The sequence below is a fragment of the Erpetoichthys calabaricus genome, chromosome 11, assembly GCF_900747795.2.
Source record: "Erpetoichthys calabaricus chromosome 11, fErpCal1.3, whole genome shotgun sequence".
In the NCBI taxonomy this organism is placed as follows: Eukaryota; Metazoa; Chordata; class Cladistia; order Polypteriformes; family Polypteridae; genus Erpetoichthys; species Erpetoichthys calabaricus.
In genome coordinates, this window is record NC_041404.2 from 122,828,656 (window position 1) to 122,853,274 (window position 24,619).

General features: G+C 41.3%; 1 protein-coding gene across 2 annotated transcripts in view; it reads left to right on the forward strand.

The window, feature by feature from the left end:
• The first annotated feature begins 4,102 nt into the window (after nucleotides 1–4,102).
• The window catches only part of LOC114660839 (voltage-dependent T-type calcium channel subunit alpha-1H-like), a 55,431-nt gene continuing 34,914 nt past the window's right edge, over nucleotides 4,103–24,619 (forward strand). For both annotated transcript variants that reach the window (XM_051934118.1, XM_028813778.2), the window contains exons 1-8: nucleotides 4,103–4,209; nucleotides 4,477–4,610; nucleotides 7,016–7,113; nucleotides 7,878–8,037; nucleotides 8,727–9,042; nucleotides 13,170–13,262; nucleotides 13,508–14,255; nucleotides 14,940–15,316. In XM_051934118.1, coding sequence (XP_051790078.1) covers nucleotides 4,117–4,209; nucleotides 4,477–4,610; nucleotides 7,016–7,113; nucleotides 7,878–8,037; nucleotides 8,727–9,042; nucleotides 13,170–13,262; nucleotides 13,508–14,255; nucleotides 14,940–15,316 — 2,019 coding nt within the window. In that variant the 5' untranslated portion in view covers nucleotides 4,103–4,116. The remainder of the gene's footprint in view (nucleotides 4,210–4,476; nucleotides 4,611–7,015; nucleotides 7,114–7,877; nucleotides 8,038–8,726; nucleotides 9,043–13,169; nucleotides 13,263–13,507; nucleotides 14,256–14,939; nucleotides 15,317–24,619) is intronic.

Here is a 24,619-nt window from a genome sequence, read left to right on the forward strand (position 1 = left end):
GGGGCTAGATGACATCACCAGTATATAGGCTCCCATTTGCCCCAGGACCTGAGTCTCTGGAGCCCATTCTGTGTGTGGCTCAACTGGAGGAGCCTACCTGGGTGACATACCTGGTGACACCCACCACCTGGCCATGCGAGCAGATCTCACTACTCCGCACAGGTGTTTATCATCACCCTACTAATTAGAGGTGTCTGCAAATTTGCTCTTGGGGAGAGAGAGGCGCACAACCAAGCTGAGCAAATATAGGCATCTCCCCAGGGGGGTGACAGGCGAGAAAATTAATTTCAGAAACAACAGAGAACAAAAATAAAATCAATATTAGGTAATGACAAAGCCTCCTCATGTAGGATTCATTTCACTGTGCACATATTATAGCCCACCCCCACTACCACCCCTCACTCTAAGAAAGAAGCCGTGGTCACTGGCCTTGCCGGGTATCCCATCCCACTCCTGCAGACATTATGTGCCACTGGGCAGTACTGCCACCGGGCCACACGTCATCAGCCAAAGATGTAGAAGCCGCTAATTGCATAGAGCCGCAATAATAATTAATTGCTGTTTATATCAGCTGCCATTTAAAAAAGCTGCTCCCCTCTTGATAGTTTATTTCAGGAATGATGATTACGGGCTTTATTTTTAAATGCAAATGCGTCTTTCAAACTCTGGAAGCACTGCTAATTAGGGACTAATGAGGAAGCATGTCACACTGGCAACACGATCTTCAAAGGCCCACATTCTCACTGGACTCAGGGCATCCGTCAGGGACCCTCCAAAGCCGAGTAGTTAGTCAGCAGCCAAATTGAAGAGTGTGTGTGTGATGTGATGTGTCAGTCACACGTGTTGTATGTAATTTGGCGTGAGTGTAATATTGGAGCGTACAGAAGTTGTGTCAATGTGCATTTTGTGAGGTCACTGTATGTGGCTGTTCCTACAAGGGAAGTGTGTGTATGAGGTAGGTGAGAACATTAGTATGAGAATGAAATGTGTTATCGTAAGTTGTGTGAGTGTGTTTAGTGGGCCTTTGTACATTGTACATGTATGAGACATGAGTGTAAAGGGTGTGTCGGAAACATCAGTGTGTGAGTTTGTGCTTTGATATGAGCGTGATGTTATAGTGGACATAAGCTGCAATGGACTGGCACCCTGTCCAGGGTTTGTGCCTGCCTTGTGCCCTGTGCTAACTGGGATAGGCTTCAGCAGACCCACATGGCCCTGTTCAGGACTAAGCGGGTTAGACAATGACCAACTGACTGATAAGCTGTGTTAGTGTGCATTTTGTGAAGTCATAATGTATGCGACAATATGAGCAAGTTGAGTGTGTGTGTGTGTGAGGGATGGGTGAGCATCAGTGTGCAAAAGGAGGGTTGTGTGTTGTGCAGAGGGAGTTTGTTTGTGTGAGTAATGCATATGCTTTGACTTGACTGTGATATCATCGTAGCTACATCTCAGTTTGTGTTGTGTGTGATGTTTAAAGTGTGTGAGCCATTTCAGAGTGCATATGTGCAGTTGCTGTGTGTGTGTCCATTTGAGGTGAGGCATGTGTTTGCTTGAGGTTAGCCTACATTTGCATAAGATGTGTCTGCTTTTTGCATCATTACACACATACACGATGTAAGCGTGTGCCTGTGTTTGTATATTTATGTGAATATTAGATCAACGTGTCATGAAGAGTGTGTTTGCAAGTGTGAAAGCATGGCTTAGCTGTTAATTCTGTAATCTCATCTCCAGAGACATGGGTCCAATTTTCAGTTCAGTCATTGTCTGCGTGGAGTTTGTACATTCCTCTGGCTTCTCCCAACATGAGAAAGATTTGTGTGTTCTCTTAATTAGCAACTCTGACTTAACCAGGTTATTTTGCGCATAAGTGATGAACTGGCATCACTTCTAATCAACTTCAGCAGCATCATGGTGCCAAGGGTCTGACGTTGTAAGAGTAGCGACCTGCAGCCCTGTTCTGAAGAGTGTGAGAGATACTTAGATGCATGCGAGATCTACCAGTGTGTGAGAGTATGTTCCAGATGTCAAGTGTGTCTTGTGTGTATTTGGGTTGGGTGAGTGTACACCTTTAAACCGGCATGTTATGAATTGCGAGGTCAGCGTTTTCATGAGAGTTGTTGGTGAAGCAAGTGTGTGTGATGTCTGACTGCGTATTTATCAGGTGGAAATGTGAAATGTGCTGTGTTAATTTGTGTCTGATGAGTGTGTGCATGTCTGTAAAGAACTGATATGAGATCTAAGATATTTGAAGTGCATATCAGGTAAGAGCGTGAGTCTTGTGGTATGTCAAAGGTATGTTCTTGTGATGTGTGCACGCGCTGTTTGTGTGTTTCAGGTCAACTCTATTTTTGTGTTTTATCTATTTCTAAGGAAGTGTTTGGGTGTATGAAGTCTGACTTGTGTACCTGTGGATTGCAGGTATGTGGTGAGTGTGTGTTTGTGTGTGATATCTAGAGATTGTCCATTCATTTGTTTGATTATCTGTCAAGACTGGAACCCAACCCTGGATTTGGTGCTTTTTGATCACAGGGTACACTAACACACACAATAACAGTGTTAGACAAATCTTAGGGATGTAAGAGAAAATCCATAGTCCCCAAAGTTCAACACAAGTGGCCGTGTGAAGACAGTGTAGATTTTACACAGCAATCTGCAATTCAAACTTCAGGCCCGGAGCTGTGAAGCAACAACACTAAAAAACTGCATCACCAAGCCACCACAATTCATTTTCCAAGCCCACTTATTCTAGTAATAAATAATAATTAATTTTATTACATTTGTATAGCGCTTTTCTCTCTACTCAAATTGCTTAGACAGCGGGGAAGCACTGCGACCATCACCAATGTGTAGCACCCACCTGGATAATGCAGTGGTAGCCATTATTGCACCAGCCTCACATTAGCTATTAGTTGGTGAAGGGGTGAAAGGGGATTATTACGGGGTCGGAATAGTCAATTTAGCCAGGCCATTGGGATACACCCTACTCTTTATGAAAGATGTCCAGTGATCTTTAATTATCACAGAGATCAGGACCTCAGTTTAACATCTCATCCGAAGGATGTTGCCAGATTTACACCACAGTGTCCGTGTCACTGCACTTGGGCATTGGGATCCACACACAGACCACAGATTAAGCACCCCCTGCTAGCCTCACCATCACCTCTTCTAGAAGCAACCCACCTAGGAAAGCTTTTTCCTAGATGGTTATCTCATCCAAGTATGGCCAGGCCCCAGCATGCTTCACTTCAGGTGGATGACCCGTTTTGAAGTACAAGTGGTATGGCTGCATGCCCTGCCGTGGGCTGGCGCCCTGCCCAGGGTTTGTTTCCTGCCTTGTGCCCTGTGTTGACTGGGATTGGCTCCAGCGGACCCCCGTGACCCTGTAGTTAGGATATAGCGGGTTGGATAATGGATGGATGGATGGTATGGCTGCTGACTAGTAGTGGGTCAGCTTCAGACACAGAGTTGGGGCCAGTCTTGAAATGATTGCCAGTCCATCTGCATTGCTTATTCACTTATACAAATATTCATTGTTGACAAATGTGCACACTACACACAAACTTTAGAGCTACGGCACAAGACAGCATCACTAACAACTGTGTCACCTGTCTGGATACTGTGAACATCATAAATTGTGTTTTCTGCATGACACTTATAAAACTTGCAAAGACACCCACATAGACTTGCTTGTGGTCGCACGTCAGGTGGTCTGCTTTTCAAGGCGCCTATGGAGCTTTCCACACAGAACAGAGAGAAATGCCGCACATCTGCATGTCAAGGCACTCTTACAGAACTAAAGCTGTACATTACTGGCACCGCATGTAAGCTTTGAGTCCGTTGGCAGCTGGACGGCAACATATATTCTGCCGGATCATAACTTTTAAACTGGCCTTTCATTGTGTTGGCGTGATGGCCTGGGTAGTGTGGGCAAATGCAATAAATACTGTGAGTGGTGAGATTTAAAGAAACAGGACACTGTCAAACAAGTCATACTGGTATGAATTGTGCGACACAATGGATGTATGAATAAAATATTACTGTTGTGTCCCTGACCACCAGAAGGTCCAAGATGAAAGTCTCCTTAACTTTTTCCCCACCTGGTTTGAACATGTCAGCATGCTGGTCATCCTCCTGAACTGTGTCACACTGGGGATGTATCAGCCCTGTGAAGACATCCAGTGCCAATCTGAGTGGTGCACCATCCTGCAGGTAGGCATCCTCTAATATATGTTTCTTCACTTTCTTAAATGCTAGCGTGTTGTCAGCTGAGGTCACTTCACTACGTTCTGTATGTTCTTGACTGGCATCTTCCTTATCTGTCACAGACCTGGCCAGGTGGCTCCATCAGAAAGAAAGAATAGCTTAGCTTGTGTGTGCGCACATTGATTGAGGTGCTCTTCTTGTAATGTGCTGTATGTCCTCCTGTATGAGGACCTTTAAACCTCAATCTCACTCTTTTGTAACCCTGTTTTGCAGGCTTTTGATGATTTCATTTTCGCCTTCTTTGCCATGGAAATGGTCATTAAGATGGTTGCTTTGGGGATTTTTGGCCAGAAGTGTTACCTGGGAGACACCTGGAACCGCCTGGATTTCTTTATCGTCATGGCAGGGTAGGCAATCATCCCTCTGCATCCCTCTGTCTAAAATGTATGGCTGGGTAACAATACTGTATAGTGGAATATAGCAGCTCAGGAGCTGTTGGTTGTAGAGGGTATTCCAAAGTGAAGTAGGCAACTGCAATAATATCTAATAAGCCCAAATCTTCTTTCGTTTGTTAAAAAAAAAAAATCACAAGAATTCTTTATGTTAGGAATGATTGGGTGAGAATATAAAAAAGTGAGGGAGTGACAGTCAGAAAGAAAAGATCTGGGAGGTTAAGTTAATTCTGGATATCTGTAAACAATAGCAATGGACCTTTGTAGTGGCCCAGACAGAAATAATTATTGCACCATATGTTAAATATAGTGGCATGCAAAAGTTTGGGCCACCTTGCTTAAAATATTTGTTACTGTGAATAGTTAAGTGAGAAGAAGATGAACTGATCACCAAAAGGCATAAAGTAAAAGATTGCATGTTTCTTTAATATTTTAAGCTATATTACATTGTTATTTCTATCATTAACAAGTACAAAATACCAAAAAAATAAAGGGCCTGAAGCTAAAGTATGGGCAACCAACATGGTCAGTACTTAGTAACTTCCCCTTTGTCGTGTATCCCAGCTTGTAAATGCCAGCTAAGAGTCTTTCAGTTCTTACTTGGGGTATTTTCGCCCATTCGTCCTTGCAAAAGGCTTCTAATTCTGCAAGATTCCTGGGCCGTCTTGTATGCACTGCTCTTTCAAGATCTATCCACAGATTTTCAGATGATGTTTAGGTTGGAGAACTGTAAGGGTCATGGCAAAACCATCTGCTTGAGGTATTCCATTGTAGATTTTGAGGTGTGTTTCAGATCATTATCTTGTAGGGCCCGTCCTCTTTATAACTTTAACCTTTTTACAGTTGGTGTGATGTTTGCTTCCAGAATTTGCTGATATTTATTTGAATCCATTCTTCCCTCTACCACTGATATGTTCCCTGTGTCACTGGCTGCAACACAAGCCCAAAGCATAATCGATCCACCCCCATACTTAATAATTGGAGAGGTGTTCTTTTCCTGGAATTCGGCACCCTTTTTCTCCAAATATACCTTTGCATGCTGTGGCTAAAAAGTTCTATTTTGACTTCATTGTTCCACAGGACTTGTTTCCAAAATGCTCCAAGCTTGTTTAAATGTTCATTTGCAAACTACAGGCACTGGATTTTGTGGCTAGGATGCAGGAAAGGTTGTCTTCTGCTGACTCTACCATGAAGGTCATACTCGTTCATGTATTGCTGCACAGTAGAACAGTGCACCACCCCTCCAGATTTTGCTAAATCTTCCTGAAGGTCTTTTGCAGTCAAACAGGGTTTTTTATTTGCCTTTCTAGCAATCCAACAAGCAGTTCTTTCGGGACGTTTTCTTGGTCTTCCGGACCTGAACTTGATGTCCACCATTCCTGTTAACTACCATCTCTTAATAGCATTACAAACCGAGGAAAAAGCTACTTGAAATCACTTTGCTATCTTCTTGTAGCCTTCTCCTATCACTTATTTTATTTTTCAGAGTGCTAGGCAGCTGCTTAGAGGAGCCCATGGCTACTGATTGTTGGGAGAAGGATTGAGGAGTCAGAGAATGTATACAGCTTTGAAATTTGTATCACCTGAGGGTTCCTAATGATAACTGTGAACAAGCCATCACCCAATGAGCTAATTAAGGTCTGACACCTTGGTAAAAGTTATCTTAGATCTCAAATATCTTGGGTTGCCCAAACGTTTGTATGGTGCTACTTTCCTTTTTTCAATGTACAATTGTACAAAATAAAAACAATACACTGATCTTGTATAAAATTCTGAAAAGAAATGTCTTCTTTAACTTTATCCGTTTTGGTGATCAGTTCATCATCTGCTCACTTAACTATTCACAGTAACAGACATTTTAAGCAAGGGTGCCCAAACTTTTGCATGCCACTGTATCATACTTTTCTATCATACACCATGGAAGATTTTTGTTTTGCCAGCGTTCTTTCAGGAAATATAGTTCAAGAATCCATTTGCTTATTGTAGTGCCTTTAAAGGGTCACCTTGCATCTTTAAATTTCATTTTGCTTTATACAGCAAATTAGATGAGCCGTACCATTGCAACCTCTGTGCATTATAATACAATTACTTTTAAAGGTGAGATACATTACTAGAATAAATGTACACTTTTCTTTTCTGTATGCAGTTTTGTCATTTTTTGTTAAACTGAATGGCAATCTTTACATTGTTCACTCCTGTTTTACCAAGGAGCGCTATGGTTAACTACTTCTTATAATATAGTTCCTTTCTGAGGGGCAGCATTTTAGTCTTTGCTTGATTCACTTTCTTTAATAATGATCACTCCTGCTGCATTTTCTGTATTTGGCATCCCACATGTGTCTTCTTTCATCTCTCAACAGAATGATGGAGTACTCGCTGGACGGACACAATGCCAGCTTGTCAGCAATTCGCACTGTCAGGGTTCTGAGGCCGCTGAGGGCTATTAACAGGGTTCCCAGTAAGTGCAAGTCTTCTAAAGCTGCAGTTACTAATCGCAAATAACAAGGCTGCTTGAGGTGCTTCCTGTGAATTCATCCCAGGGGAGTTGGATGGGATAATAAAGCCATCAGCTGTGCCTGGCAGTGTTTTCCTTGTTTTGAAAATATTGATATCTCAGATGGAATAGTGCTGTGTGTAGTGACAACAGTCAAAATGAGTCTGTCACATATGAAAAAGTGCTATTATTCTGGGCAGTTACTGTATATCATATACTTAAGTTGGAGCTCAAGTTTAAGGTTCACTCTTCCTTGTGCGGTCTCTAAATGTGTAAACTCTCACAAATCGCATGTGGACTCGGCTGAACAATCGTACCTGAGGCGTTACCTCAGAGAAACACTATTAAAAGATGTCTGTGGAGTGACACCTGGTGGTATCTAAAGAGAAATGTCAAGATTGTGTTAAGAATGGCACTTGCTGATGTCTAAGAGGCTTTATGTAGGTGTGTCGGAGAAATGCAGCTGGATAGTGCCCAAGGAGTGCCACTTGATTGTGTGCAAAAAGAATTACAATATAATGCATTGTGTTGACTGGCAGGTGCAAGTATATGAGAAGCATTTTCTTCTCTGGTGATACTACCTGATGTCTGCAGGGACTTAACTTTTCAAGTCTGAGACCCTGCCTTTAAGGGTCCAGCAAATGTTTGCCATTCAGGATAATTTTTTCGCAAAAGTTCTTTATGAGCAAGGATTGACGGATGTAACATAATAGCATTATATGTTGCAGGCATGAGAATCCTGGTCACTCTGCTGCTGGACACTCTGCCTATGTTAGGCAACGTCCTTCTTCTCTGCTTCTTTGTTTTCTTTATATTTGGCATTGTGGGAGTCCAACTGTGGGCTGGACTGCTGAGGAACAGATGCTTCCTGGAGGATCATTTTAAAATGTAAGTCCTCCCAAAGTAAATCTTTTTTATATTTCAGAAAGTTTTAAGGAGGTAAGCCTACAATATTTGCTGACTAATACATTGGAGTTAGGGTGGGAGTTAGTTTCAGTAGCTGAGCACTGGCCGCTGCATTAGGAGAAAATGAGATTCAGTAGACATTTACTGACTGATGGGCTGGAAACACAACGACAATTCTCACCCGATGATTACAATATGGCTGGGGATGAGATTCAGTAGTGGTATACTGACCTCCATTGTGGAGGCAGGAATCAATTGTAATTGGCTACCGACCCTTGTATTGAGGATGAAGATGAATTAGATTTGCATACTGACCTTTGTATTGGGGGTGACATAGTGGACGTTACATTGGAAGTGGAGGTTAGTTTGACTTAAATGTTAGATTAGGTGAGGAATTAACTACAGTTGCATACTGTCAAATAAAACTAAGAGGAGGAAACCCCCTTACTAAGTGATGTTCTGGAAATTTTACCAGCCAGTATGCATTCTTTCAGTGTTACCATAAAGATAACTGTATAGTGGAATACAGCATATTTCTCCATTATCTACAGTCTTGGGCTCAGCTCAGTTAGCTCAGCACAGTTGGCCTTGCATGTCAGTATGATTACGTTATTTGTTTCTCTCAGTGGTGCCATTTTGAGGACAACCTTGACCAGCGATGTTTCTTGCAGGGCCTACAATGTATCCTTTTTAAGTTCTTACTACAAACATGATGAGAGCGATGAAAGCCCATTCATCTGCTCCTCCAGTCGAGACAATGGTATGTTGAGGTGCCAGGAAGTTCCTAAGCTGAGAGAGAATGGCATGGAGTGCCTTTTGAGCATCGAGCACATTGGACGTTCCTCTCACACATCTGACATGAGCAGCAAGGATGGCTGCATCAACTGGAACCAGTATTACAATGTGTGCCATCCTGGTGAGGTCAACCCACACAAAGGAGCTATCAACTTTGACAACATTGGATATGCCTGGATTGCTATTTTTCAGGTAAGTCGGTCAAGGCCATTTGACACATTTGGATTCAAGGATTTAATGCATGAAACAGTTCCAGCAGTTTCTAGATTTGACCAGAACTGGAAAAGTGAAGTAGCTATTAGCTCTGTGAAACTGGTCTCAGTAAGCTGATCACTCATGTGACCATTGTGAAATCTTACGTATAGCTGCATTTACCCAAAATTACGAAAGTTCTCCAGGTTTAGTTTGCTTCATCAGATTCTGGCAATAGCCTGACGTGTTGAAATGATTCCACAGACAAAATATCTTTGTTTTTAAAAGCTTTAAAAATTCAGGGTGAAACAGTTCACACAAAAATGGAGAAAAAATTGATACAGCAAAGAAAAGAAAAGTTTTTGTTTAAGAAAAGTTCTGTTTAACGCATACATATCTTGCAAATGGGTCTTTCCGTCCATGCTAGCTATGAGCCTATTCCAAAACACACTTACTTAATTAACACACTGTATTATAGATATAGCTAAGAAGGATCTATCTCATATTAACTTACAGGGGTGAAAGGCTATAGCATAATCTACAGTATAGCTATGGAAGAAAATTGTATTCTATCCTACTTAAGCAAACACTAATATAAGTTTAACTTATATATATACCTTTAACTGTCTAAGATCGGCTCTTACAGTAAGAAACTGAGATGTTGGAACAACACACTGGCACCAGGAGTTTGGAGAGTTGTTATGTCCCATTAAATTGGGTCAGTAAGCTTTATTGTCCTGGGTTTGGATACTCCACAGGCTCCATGCTCTTCTGTTCCATATTTGCCAGGCTTTTACACACTGAGAGTAGCATCCAGTGGGATTTGAGATCTCTGAGGATCCCCTCTTGCAGCATTTTATTGTTTATTCTCCTTCAGGGACAGAATTCAGATTTCTCCAAGGTTTGATACAGTTTAATTAGTGGCAGGGTGAATGTGATTTTGCTGCAGCGGAAAGGCTGACCCTTTGTTCATATTATGGGATGCAATTAATTTGGCAAGCCAGCATTTCTCATTGTTCTTAAAAAGAGAGTGCTTTCTTGGTGACTTAAGCCTCTGCTGCTTTAGATGGCGGTCATCACACAGCCCATCATCAATTAATTACATCCCACTTCAGGCCTCCTTAGAGATTTTAACCTGATTCTCTTGCACAAGTATCTTGTTTTGTGGAAATTGCTGTCTAATTGGATTAGTGAATATCTGTCAGCAAGCAAAGGGGCAGCATCCAGCTGTGTCGAGGAGTTTGCTTCTGTGACTGCGACTTTGGGGATGTTACAAGGTGCAGTTGCTGGCATGAAAGAAAGTGACTGAAGGGTATTCAAGTGTGGGTGCCGGGAGGATGGGCGGTAGTATCTGGAGGTTTGGTGGACATATGTGAACTTATTAAAGGTGATCACTGAGGTAAACTGTGGAAACAAATGTAGAAAAATCTTCAGGACAGATAGTGGGTAGACATACCATGCCAGTCAGATTCAGATTTATTGAGCTGGGGGTTTCATAGGAGTTTTGGTTCCATTTGCTCTTTCTCGCTCTAGTGACTGTTGCTTAGGGAACAGCAAGCTTCTATCAGAGCTGTCTGTATCTGATGTATGCAACTGAAATCTAACATATGAGTTAATGAAATGAGCTGAGCTGGTGCAAACCGGGGCTCTCCCAGTGGACAGTGAGTGCAAAATGGAACAGCCCCTTGAACAAATGAACATCAATAGATTACACTGAGCAGAATGTTGTAGCAAGAGGCAATGGGAGAAAGCATGAAAAACAATTATTTCAGTGACTTGCAATCACCTGGAGTCAATGGTGACTGTCAGAATAGTCAGAGCCAGCTTTGAGGAAATCTAAATTAGCAGTTAATTGTGGGATTCACAAGAAATAGTCACCAAAATTATTCAAGACAGCCAAGGAAATTGCTTATGGTGTTTATTAATGGATGAATGTTTGTTGGATATAGCACCTTTAATAGTGTGTATCATCACAAGCTGCTTTATAGAGCAATTGACATTACAACTAAAGTTAAAACATTGTATTGCAAATTCATGGGATGGTAGGAGATGGTGAGGGTTACGTTAGGTGGTTAGTGGGATGATGGCAGGTGGCCAGTAAAATTCTGATAGGTTTAAATGTGATGGTGGACAGTGGGAATTGGAGTTATGGCAGGTGGTTAATGAAAAAATGGGAGTTGCTTGTTGAGGTTATATAACTAATTACAGGAATGATGGGAGATGTCAGAAGAGGATTTATAGTAGGTGGTTACTGTGATAATGGGATACCGTAGTCATTGTTACATTACTGGAATGATGGAAGTGAAAGTTATGGTAGGAGGTTATTGGAATGATGAGTGACAGCTATGGCAGTTTGTTACTGGGAGGCTGGGAGGTTACACTGGGAGTTATGGTAGACGATTCCTGGAATAAGATACAGGAGTCAGAATTATGATAGGTCTAAGTATAAGTCAGTTCCTGGAGGGCTGCAGTCAATGTAGGTGTTTATTTCGGCCACCTTCTCTGTTATTAACAAATGGAACAGACTCTGTCGCCTTGATTTTAATTGCTTTGTGTTTTGTTTCATTTTTTTTTTTTTTTTTACTTTAACCAGCAACCAAAGAAAAATGAGATGCAAAGTTAGCCAACAGCTGACCAGGCAAACTTAGATGCCATTTGCACTTGTGCCTTTCATTTAATATCTTGTCTCAATAAAATATTTTTTACAAGGTGTGAGTACAGGAAGTATACGGGAGATCTGGTGTGGTCTGCAAAGACATTTACATAGTGAAAATCAGTTTTGGAAATGACGGGCATGGAAGAATGAAAACAGTAGCAAGCCATATAATTAAACAAAAGGATTCCTTTAACAGCAAAATAGGACATTGTCTTCAGTGAAAATGGCATGTTTTAGACCTCTGAGCTATCAGGTCATCTTTTGTCTTGTTTTGCACTCTTTATGGTTTGGCTGCTGGTTAAGGAAAAAAAAACACTAAAGCAACTGTAATTAACTCTTTGAGGGCTGAATATTTTTTCCACAAAAAACACAGTTCTCTGAAATGCACACAAAGCAAGGGTTTCACACAGAAATCAACATAAAACTTCTTCTGCTGTGTGCCGTGGCCACCAGTTCACCAGGAATGCATGACAAGCTGGCTGCCAGGCTGTCTTCATGTGGCGGGGTCGGTAGCGGCGGTTGCAATTGCAGCATATTGAAATCTTGTTTGTACCTCTTGTCATTGTAAGTGGCAGTCCTCACAGGCGAACACTACATCAACTACACAAACCTGTTCAACACCACGATTAGCTGGGGACTTATCATCTGATGCTGGTACCTCACATTTGTTTTCGATCACTTGTATCAAAATTGGAGTTCGACAAGTCAGAGTCCAATTCAGTGATACTATACAAAATGTCATCAATGGAGTATTTTGCTTTACGCATTCGCTTTGATCTCTCGCCAGATGTCAGTACCATTTTTGCCGCTGTTTGTTCCTCGCTACTCACGCGGGTGCAGGGAATCTCCGTCAAACCAATGAAGTGAACTTTGCTTCTAGCAAAGAGAGTCCAACTAAAACATGACGGCGGGTTTTGTCACCATTTACAGATAATTACCACCATCAACCCCTCCCTTTGACAAAAGTCGACAACCGCCCTAAAAGATTTAAAGTAAAAGAGTTTCTTAAATTGGCAGTAGTAACTGGTTACTAATTATGAAAGGGACTGGAATGAAAACCTGCAGCCATTATGGACCCTGAAAGGCAGGAAGAAAGTACATTGTTTGTATCATGGCTGTAAATGAAGCAGTTGACCTTTTTGGAAAGTAGTACCCCATTGTAGTACCCTTTTTGACTTGATGGCATTATGAAACTGAGGAAGCGGACCTTTCAAAAGTACCTTTCAATACTTGCTGTATTGCTGGAATGATGGGTGGCAGTTATGAGGGTTATAGTGAATGGTTACGGAGAATGGAAGAATAGGCTGTCATCACTGTAGCATTTTTTTGTGAGATGACTGGAAGCAAATGACAATGCTCTAAAAGTCCAACGGTCACCCTGTTCTAGTTATCAGACTCTTTACACTGACAGCTTTGGCACTGCAGATGTTTATCCTGTGTGTGTAAAACCTTCCTGTTTCTTTTTCCCTAGGTCATTACTTTGGAAGGCTGGGTGGACATCATGTACTACGTCATGGATGCACATTCTTTTTATAATTTTATATATTTTATATTGCTTATCATTGTAAGTATTTTACAGTGTCCTCTACTCAAAGTTAAAGTTACATCAGACTGGTGACAGTACAGCAGCTTCTCGATGTTTTCATTGCCTCAGTAGATTGTGCAGCTCAGAACAAGCTGTAGGGGTTTGGTGCCAAGCCTCCTTGTCATATTTGTTGTCTGGAGCCATATGAAAATGAAAGTGTGTGCCACTATGTCAAGTGACTTGTAAATCTGAAATCATTGCATTTTTGTACCTTTGTTTTACAGGTAGGCTCCTTCTTCATGATTAATCTGTGCCTAGTGGTGATAGCAACACAGTTCTCAGAGACCAAGCAGCGGGAGAACCAACTAATGAAGGAGCAGCGAGCACGTTATCTTTCCAATGACAGCACACTTGCCAGCTTCTCTGAACCAGGCAGCTGCTACGAAGAGCTGCTCAAGTACATTGGACACTTGTTCCGCAAGGTCAGGCGTAGAGCAGGTCGACTATACAGCAACTGGCAGACTAAGAGGCGCAAGAAAGTGAATCCAAACGATGGCAGTACTGGGCGCAGCAGGAGACATAAAAGCAAGCGCAAAGTTCACTCCATTCATCACCATCACCATCATCACCACCATCATCATTACCACATCAGTCCCAGGGTGAACAATGAGACATCTGACGTGGCAGAAATGAAGCCCACCAGAGCCGGCTTTCAACTCATGCTGCCTCCTTCCACAGCCAACCTACAGAGCCCCTCCTCTGGAGTGGAGTCTGTCCATAGTATCTTTCACGCTGACTGCCACTTTCAGGGACCACAGATTCGTTACAAGTCTTCTGCTACAGCTGGGAATGGGCGGCTGATGGCAGGAGTGCACGGCAACATGAACTACCCCACCATTGTTCCTTCAGTGACAACTCCAGAGTCCAAGGGAAGGAAGAACTGTACTCATCCTATGGCATTGAACCGTGCAGTTGGTCTTTTTGGTCTGTCTGACACTTTCGGGAAGCCATACCCAGTTGCAAGCGAGTTTGGTAAGTGGCTTCCTGCACTACCACTTTCATCTCTCTACTCTCTAGTGTATTGCTCTGACACTTTCAGTTCCACTTCTTGTATTACACTGTCCTTCTACATGTGCTTTTCCAATTTCTCACATTTCTTCCAAGTCCTCATCATATCCTTTAGTACCACTCATCCCTATCCAATACCCTGCAAAAGCAAGCAGCCCTCTTTAGGGACTTGCCTACCTCTTGGTGCTATCCATCATTCTGAGCTAATGTCAGGTCCTCCCTGGTGTCTCCATTAGCTGGTTCAGCTCTGTTGGGAGTATGGAGTCCTTATGCAAAACTCTCATCAGTGAGTTTCTCTGCACTGCCACCAAGCCCCCTCTGATACTCTACACTCCCACTCAATCTTCTCCAGTGTCCTGTATTTTGTCTGTGGTCCTTCACTTTAAGATTGGACAACTCCTGGCTGTGTTAGCACAGATGTGAATTTGTATGTCATATGTCTGAATCAGATTTAATTGCCATATATGTAGTGAAAATATTTTTGTTTAATGTTTTACAAGTGCAACAGAGCTCAGGTTGAAATGGCTTTTGTTTTGCATGCTGTTATTACATGGACTTCTCAGTTCTTTGTGAGAACCACTTGTTCTGCAGCTCTTGAAAGAACTTCTTGTAAAAACAGTAAAAGACAGAATGCTTTTTGTTTTCCAGGAGAATGCAGATCATCTCTGTCAGGTCTTGGTCTTAGCATGCCTTGCTCCTCACCCAATGCCCAGAACAACCTCCTCTCCTGTGAGTTGGCAAACTGCCCCTACTGTGCAAAGATACTGGACAAAGGTGAATGCAACACAAGCGACTCTGAAAGCAGCCACTCCGACACAGATAATGTGTATGAGTTTCACCGGGATGCAGAGAACAAATACTGGCAGAGGAAGTGGAGGCAGAGTGACAAAAACTCAGTGACCCAATACCAGGAATTGTTTTGCAACAAAATGAAAAGGATTGTGGAAAGTAAATATTTTAACCGAGGAATCATGATCGCGATTCTAATCAATACTCTGAGCATGGGAATTGAATATCATGAGCAGGTAAGGACACTTTACTGTATCTCCTTCTTGCTGATAACCCAAAACTCCATTGTAACCCTTCAAAGTTTGTGAATTTTTCTTACCTTAAGTTTGCCTTTCTGATCAGAACTGTAAAAAAGAATTAACATAAATAAATGTTCTCCTGGTCAGGTCATCTCTCGAGAAAGTGTGAAGGTCTATTAAAAATCTTTATGTATTAGCACATTACTTTTGAACATGAACAGATTCCCCTAACATCATGCTAACTGTAATCTTCTCAAGGTGTTTGAAGGACTTCACTCCAACACTCTTTGTCAGCCAGTGAACTCATAATGTTTGAAAGCCTTTGCCAAGGTTTTTACATCATGATCATTCAAACCAAATGTATGAGCCCTCATCTTCAAAAAGTGTTTTATTGCAGTCGTGGAGATATTCTCAGTAGTATCATGATTTCACTATGTCCTATGGTCTTTGTAAAGAGATTTGTGGCTATCTTATCTTCGTATCTCCGCAGATGGTATCCTTCAAATGGTTGTGTCACTACATCTCTACAAAATGTATGTAGCCTTTCATAGAGATTCTCACAGTTAAATCTTGATCTCTGGATTATCTAAATGCTTCAGAGTTTATGAAGAACATCATCAGCTTCACCACACCTCCTCAGAGTATGTAAAGGCCTTCACAGAGGCACTGTCAGTCAGCTCAAGTTCCCTGATGGTCTCAAATTATTTTTAGAAGTGCTGCAGAGAGTGTAGGTCATCACAGAGACAACCCTTGTCAATACAGCATTTCAAGTCTTTCTACATACCACATGACTGAAAACTGTATTGTGCCACTTGTAGACTTTTAGGTTCATTCAGACTGAGTAATGATCTTTACAGAGAAGTTGAAGTACATATATTAAATTTATATTTATAAATGAAGTTTAGATGTTGATGGAGAAGTTTAGAGAAGGCCAGAAGGAGTTGCATTGCATCTATGTGGGCCTGGAGAAAGCATATGACAGGGTGCCTTGAGAGGAGCTGTGGTATTGTATGTGGAAGTACAGAGAAGTACGTAAGAGTTGTACAGGATATGGATGAGGGAAGAATGACAGTGGTAAGGTGTGCGATAGGAGTGACGGATGCATTCAAGGTGGAGGTGGGATTACATCAGGGATTGCTTTGAGCCCTTTCTTATTTGCAATGGTGATGGACAGGTTGACAGACGAGATTAGACAGGAGTCCCCGTGGACTATGATGTTTGCTGATGACATTGTGATCTGTAGTGATAGTAGGGAGCAGGTTGAGGAGACCCTGGAGAGGTGGAGATATGCTCTAGAGAGGAGAGGAATGAAGGTCAGTAGGACCAAGACAGAATATATATGTGTAAATGAGAGGGAGGTCAGTGGAATGGTGATGATGCAAGGAGTAGAGTTGGAGAAGGTAGATGAGTTTAAATACTTGGGATCAACAGTACAGAGTAATGGGGATTGTGGAAGAGAGGTAAAAAAGAGAGTGCAGGCAGGGTGGAATGGGTGGAGAAGAATGTCAGGAGTAATTTGTGACAGATGGTTATCAGCAAGAGTGAAAGGGAAGGTCTACAGGACGGTAGTGAGACCAGCTATGTTATATGGGTTGGAGACAGTGGCACTGACCAGAAAGCAGGAGACAGAACTGGAGGTGGCAGAGTTAAAGATGCTAAGATTTTCACTGGGTGTGACGAGGATGAATAGGATTAGAAATGAGTACATTAGAGGGTCAGCTCAAGTTGGATGGTTGGGAGACAAAGCCAGAGAGGCAAGATTGCGTTGGTTTGGACATGTGCAGAGGAAAGATGCTGGGTATACAGGTGGTGGTCATAAAATTAGAATATCATGACAAAGTTGATTTATTTCAGTAATTCCATTCAAAAAGTGAAACTTGTATATTAGATTCATTCATTACAAACAGACTGATGTATTTCAAATGTTTATTTCTTTTAATGTTGATGATTATAACTGACAACTAATGAAAGTCCCAAATTCAGTATCTCGGAAAATTAGAATATCAATTAAGACCAATGCAAAAAAAGGATTTTTAGAAATGTTGGCCAACTGAAAGGTATGAACATGAAAAGTATGAGCATGTACTGCACTCAATATTTAGTTGGGGCTCCTTTGGCCTGGATTACTGCAGCAATGCGGCGTGGCATGGAGTCGATCAGTCTGTGGCACTGCTCAGGTGTTATGAGAGCCCATGTTGCTCTGATAGGGGCCTTCAGCTCTTCTGAATTGTTGGGTCTGGCGTATTGCATCTTCCTCTTCACAATACCCCATAGATTTTCTATGGGGTTAAGGTCAGGCGAGTTTTCTGGCCAATCAAGAACAGGGATACCATGGTCCTTAAACCAGGTACTGGTAGTTTTGGCACTGTGTGCAGGTGCCAGGTCCTGTTGGAAAATGAAATCTGCATCTCCATAAAGTTTGTCAGCAGCAGGAAACATGAAGTGCTCTAAAACTTCCTGGTAGACAGCTGCGTTGACCTTGGACCTCAGAAAACACAATGGACCAACACCAGCAGATGACATGGCACTCAAACCATCACTGACTGTGGAAACTTTACACTGGACCTCAAGCAACGTGGATTCTGTGCCTCTCCTCTCTTCCTTCAGACTCTGGGACCTTGATTTCCAAAGGAAATGCAAAATTTACTTTCATCAGCGAGCATAACTTTGGACCACTCAGCAGGCAAGACGCTTCTGACACTGTCTCTTGTTCAAGAGTGGCTTGACACAAGGAATGCGACAGCTGAAACCCATGTTTGCATATTACTGTGCGTGGTGGTTCTTGAAGCACTGACTCCAGCTGCAGTCCACTCTTTGTGAATCTCCCCCACATTTTTGAATGGGTTTTGTTTCACAATCCTCTCCAGGGTGCGGTTATCCCTATTGCTTGTAGACTTTTTTCTACCACATCTTGTCCTTCCCTTCGCCTCTCTATTAATGTGCTTGGACACAGAGCTCTGTGAACAGCCAACCTCTTTAGCAATGACCTTTTGTGTCTTGCCCTCCTTGTGCAAGGTGTCAATGGTCATCTTTTGGACAACTGTCAAGTCAGTAGTCTTCCCCATGATTGTGTAGCCTACAGAACTAGACTGAGAGACCATTTAAAGGCTTTTGCAGGTGTTTTGAGTTAATTAGCTGATTAGAGTGTGGCACCAGGTGTCTTCAATATTGAACCTTTTCACAATATTCTAATTTTCTGAGATACTGAATTTGGGAATTTCATTAGTTGTCAGTTATAATCATCAAAATTAAAAGAAACAAACATTTGAAATACTTCAGTCTGTGTGTAATGAATGAATCTAATATACAAGTTTCACTTTTTGAATGGAATTACTGAAATAAATCAACTTTGTCATGATATTCTAATTTTATGACCACCACCTGTATTGGGAGAAGGATGTTAAGGATAGAGCTGCCAAGGAAGAGGAAAAGAGGAAGGCATAAGAGGAGGTTTATGGATGTGGTGAGAGAGGAACATCCAGGTGATGGGAGTAACAGAACAAGATGCAGAGGACAGAAAGATATGGAAGAAGATGATCCGCTGTGGCAACCCCTAACGGGAGCAGCCGAAAGAAGAAGTTTCAGTTGGCCTTGCAGTGGAGTGCTATCCTGTCAACAGCTGATTTCTGCTTTTTACCCAGTGCTGCCAGAAAAAGCTTTGCCCCAGCAACCCTAGTAATGTGTTAATAAAGTTCAGTAAATGAATGGATGGATAGATGGATGGATGAACATTCCTGATACAGTTATGAAGTGGACAACACAGTGTGTCAGAAAGCAATATACCTCAATCTGTCATTAAACAGATACATACCAATAATATTGAGGAAAGCAGTAAAAGAAAAAAATAACAAGTAGAATATTGAGCTACTAGGTACATAGCCAGGGCTCAGCATTAATGGTTGCCAGGTTGCCATTGACCACCATTTTGAGGCAGTTGCCAACCACTTTTTGGTACCTGTTTGCCAAGAATATCAACCAATTTAGATCGTGGTCATCAGAGGGAACAACGGGTCGAAAGAGAAGATAAATATTGAGATAAAAACCCAGCTTTCCCTGCTTATTTGTAAATTGTAAATGAAACCGCACTCAGTGGCACGAATATAAGCAAAAATGCTTTACTCTTGGCATTCAAACCAAATCACTGCCTATCAAAGCTTCTTTAAATGCTTTGCTGTGGGCTTGAAGGAGCTCTCCAATCAACAAATGATGCCTTCTTCCGGGTGGCTTGGCTTTTGTGGTGCTGGGACAAGAAGGGGCGGAGTCTATTGCCCTAACTGGGCGGTTTCTTGGCACTGTGGAGGCAAAGGAAGATGGCACGGTTAGCGGCAGCACCCCACCTCTCAGCCTGCCGTGGCATTACATACCTGGAAGGAACCCAGACAGTGACCCTCTAATATGTATGTGTGACATGATGTACTGGTTTTTCAGCAGTGGATTGAAAATGGTCAGTTTTTTCACATTATGGGTAATTGGGAGATCGGTGTATATCTTGCCAATCACTAGATTTACAATTAAAATAAAATATAAGCTGTGGTCATGTGCACAGCACTTCCTGACATTCCTTCATGATCATTTGCTGGGTGTGCATGTAACAGGAAAGATAAAACTCTCCTTTAGCTTAGAGAGAAATTGAATGGCCTCTCAACAGCTTTCAATACATGCAAGGTAACACAGCATTCTTTTGACACATTTATTCCCTTCATTTTTATTGTGTCTTCAAATTACTGCAATGCTAATAAGATTCATTAAACACTAATATATTTTACTAGTAATAATTAATTCTTTTTATTTGAACACAAGATACATGGATTGATATTATAGAAACTCAGTAAAGGAACAAGTAAGAGAAATACTGCAGAATATTTTCTAATAAAGGACATTAAACAAAGGTGAGCAGACAATAATTACACTCACAAGTGCCTGCTGTTATTTTACATTAAAAAATGTTGAGGATTGATATATACTCTCACTTTTTAATGGTGTTTTCTATATAGAACATGCATATACTGTATGTGTCATGAATCTATTAAAAAATAAAACATTTTACTTCCTTCCATTTTCAAACCCACTTATGCCAGGTAGGGTTACAGTGAGCCTGAAGGGTATTGCAGCAAGCATTGGGTGCCAGGCAGGAACAGTCCCTGGACAGGGTACCAGTCCATTGCAGGGTGAAAACACACACGCACACACATGGGCCAATGTAGCAAAGCCAATTCACCTAACCTACATGTTTTTGAACTTTGGGAGAAAGCCCATGCGAACGTAAGGAGAACATGCAAGCTGCATGCAGGAATTACCAAGGAGATGGACCACCGGCTCTTTATTTCAAGGAAGCAGTGCTACCACTGTGCCACCATAATGCCAATACCTTGAACTTTTTAAAATATATTTAAATTACTGAAAATTTATTGCAACTTGTAAAGAATCCCTATGCTTTTGCTTATAATGTTGTGTTCTGGGGATTTGTGCAAAAGTAGGAAATGTATTTCATGTTGCCGGGTTTGGGGATGGCTTACAGAAGCCAACTCTGGTAATACAGGCTTGTTTTATCAGTTCACAGTATTACATGTAAGCAAGATTATAAAACGGACTGCAAGACAAAATCCTGTTCAGGGCTCTTTAAGTAAATGAAGGATGTATTCCGTAAGTCTTTTGAAAATAACCATCTTGCACTGTAAAGTTCAACAGGCGATTAGGAAGTGTTTTTGCTGTGAAAATATTTATGAGTAAATGCTCAGTAAACTGGATGACACCCCAATCCTCACTGGCTAGTTTTGAACACGCCAGAGGACACAAGAAATGTGTGTACAGAGCCACAATTCTGACATGTTACATGATTTAACTTCAGATTGAAATGCTGTAAAGTAGCATGAAAACCAAGCTGATATATAATTGCATTGCATCTGAATTACTCCAAATATAGACAGTTAAAAATGGCAACCATGCTTTCAATTTTGGCAACCAAGAGTTGATGCCTGGGTGTTAAGCCTGGGAACCAATTTTAAAATTGATCAGACTACTGTTCTCCTCCCAGCTGGAGGTCCATTATGAATCGTTCTTCTTGTATTGGCATGATATTTTGTTTTTTTTGTGTGTGTTTTATTGGCTTAATTGATTCATTACAATACAAATATTACAAAGGAGGAAAGCAAAAAGAATAAGGATTAAAAAACTACAACCAGAGACTCCTGAGGGATTACTGTCAGGGAGTAAAAAAAAGAATTGACTTAGTATGTACTATTCAACTATTCAAAAATAGTGAAATAACCAAAACGTTACCAATAATTCAGCATTTTCAGTTATTTGAGGACAATACTAATAAATGTCTGCCAGATAAAATAATAACCTTTGAGTTGTTCCTCATAAGGTAAATTTAATTTTCTGTAATTTTATGTAAAACAGGTTGTCTTTTTACATAGTTTCATGGTAGGATTTTTTCGCCTGAGCAAAATATGAAGGCATACTATTGGCGTAGTACAAGTTCTCACAGTAGAGTGTTCTTTACACAATGGGGTGGCACTGCAAATAGAGCTGTTAATGGATTAGGGGTTATTATGATCCCAAGGCTCTCACATAAATATACAAACATTTTGTTTCTATAAGAGTTAAGCGAGAGAAGTATGTGCTCTGGGGAAACAAGTGCATGAAGTCATCTGTGACGCGCAGGGTCTTGGCCAGGGTACATTATTTGCAGTCTGAGTTGAGAGCCATGTGTGTGATGTACAGTTGTGAGCAGAGTTAGACCGTGTTTCTCATAAAGTGCAAGAGGGTTTGAAAGAGATAAATTCCATTTACTGTATTACCTGCAAATCAGACTGAAATGTCATGCCTACAGGCCTCAGATTATTTAGAGTTTACATATTTTGAAAGTTGTAGTTGAGTTTTATTAAGTGGCCTATGCCAGGGTTGCAACTTTAGAAAGGTGTTTCCTACGCTAGACAGTAAGAAAGCATATGAAAGTTAGCCATGCTTCTTTTTTGCATGTAGTGGAAGAAATGTTTTCTTAAAAGATCACATTTTAGTCAAATCTGGTCTAAGGATGGCAATATGAAAATGTGAAGATCTCAATCCTAAGACTATTCCATACATTAAATGTTGTATATTTTAGGCATGGATGAAACATATGATTACCTTGTAAGGGTGCCATTAATAGTAACATCTCACCTTCAAGTAGCTCTTGTGATGGTACCTTATTTGACATGAGTGCTGAACTCCTGGATTTCTACTTTGTTGAAAGCATTTAGTGATAGTTGGTGCACATAGCGGAATATATAGAGCAGAAGAAATGCATGATTGCCTCTCTATAACTAGCCAAGTGTGTGTCAGTTCATCAGTGATACCTTCCACTGTCTTAACGTAATGTATAATCTCTATGCAGCCATACAATTAAACTTAAGCAATGGTATATCATGCTGTACTTTCAGTGCTGCACTGTCTTCTTCATCTTCATCTTTTCTCACTTCTATGTGGTGTCGATGTGCCAGATTAACTTTCTCCAAACAGCTCAGTCCTGTACCTCCTCCCCAGTCAGACCCTTTTCCTTCAGATCTTCTTTTATATTATCCATCCACCTCTGCCCCCTCACTTTCTCTTCCCCCATACTTTCATTACCTTCACTCTTTTGGCACAAATTCATTGTTTCTCCTCATCACATGTTCATACCACTTCAACCAGCTTTCCAATACTCTCCTAGATATCTCTCCACATTTGTTGTACCTCTGATTGTCTCATTTCATATTCTGAAGTTTTGTGTAACTCCACACATCCATCTCAACATTCTCATTTCTGTCACTGCTTTTCCTGTGCTCCCTTTTCCCTGTCTCTGCCGGACTGTATAGAAACAGGGGTAAGAAGTGCATCAGGTAAAATGATCAGGGCTTTCTATTACATAAAATGGAGTTAAGCATGTTAACACATTCTTGTTTGTCACGGTGCCAGAAGGTGGTGATGTGCTGTTGTATGTAGATTTGGATATGCACAATGGTAGCGCTGTAAGGAGACGTGAGTTCACTTCCTGGGTCCTCCCTGCAAGGAGTCTGCATGTTCTTCTCATTTCCCGCATGTGTACTGGTTTCCTCCTACTCTCCAGAATCATGCAGGTTAGGTGAATTGGCATAGCTAATTGGCCTTAGTGTGTGTGTGGTTTGTGTGTGTTTGCCCTGCGATTGACTGTCGCCCTGTCCATGGTTTGTTCCTGTCTTATGTCCTATGCTAGCTGGGATAGGCTTCCATGACCCTGGTTTGGATTAAGCGGGTTAGAAAACAGCATGACGTGTCAATAACATTACTACTGCTTCTGCTACTACTACTACCACTTTGGGTCTCTGAACATTTGTTTTTTATCTGTTGCATTTTTGTATTTCAAATAAATGAAGTTATAACTATATTCTTTTTTAAAGAACAATTTATTACTGTAAATTGGAATACACCTGACAGCATGCAAAATTGGTAGAATATAAATTTTAATTAATAGTGCTTCACTTGTGTTTATTTACTTACTACCTCATTCTCGTCTGCTCTTCAAGTTTATATTTAATGACCAATTAATGACCTCTCAACTTGTCCACCTGCCTGAATAGGCTTCAACCTCTATGGTCCTGAACTGGATTAAGTGAATTCAATTCAAGATGGATTGATGGATGGATGGATGGATGGATGACCCTTGTTTTGGTTTTGACTGTATCTCCTCATCCTCCAGCTGTCAGCCCCATTAATGTGAATTCATGTTTAAATAATATTGTGAGACGTTCTCACCAAGTCTTCTGGACTTAGGACTGACCCTGTTCTTACTGCAGGACAGGAGATGAGGACGCAGTTTGGAGAGCAGTATACACCATCATTATGACTCTGTGGTTAACCAACCTAAATTATCAATATGAATGGGTATCAATGTGTGAATGAGTGTCCTCTGCAAGGGGTTGGAAAGAACAGGTGCCAGCTCTTTGAAGTCAATAAATGGATAAAGGAACTCAAAGATGTCAAAGACCAGGAACCAAAGGGGTAAAAGAAAATAATTTTTTTTAATTTTAATGAAACCAAACCTCTGGAGAGGTCTCTATGGCAATAAGACAAAGGAAAAACATCAGACAGACCTGGAACAGCCCATCGTTACAGAACCTGAATGGAGAGTTTATGGCTAACAGTTGTGTGTTTTGAAGATGCCATCTGGAGGGTGTTCATGATTCAGCCGTCAGCTAATGGTGATGCCAGTTTATCCTTTTGTTGTGAATGCATATCACTTGGCACAGAGAGATGAATTGTCCAAAAATGGAAGCACTGCCAGCACACACAGAGCACTGC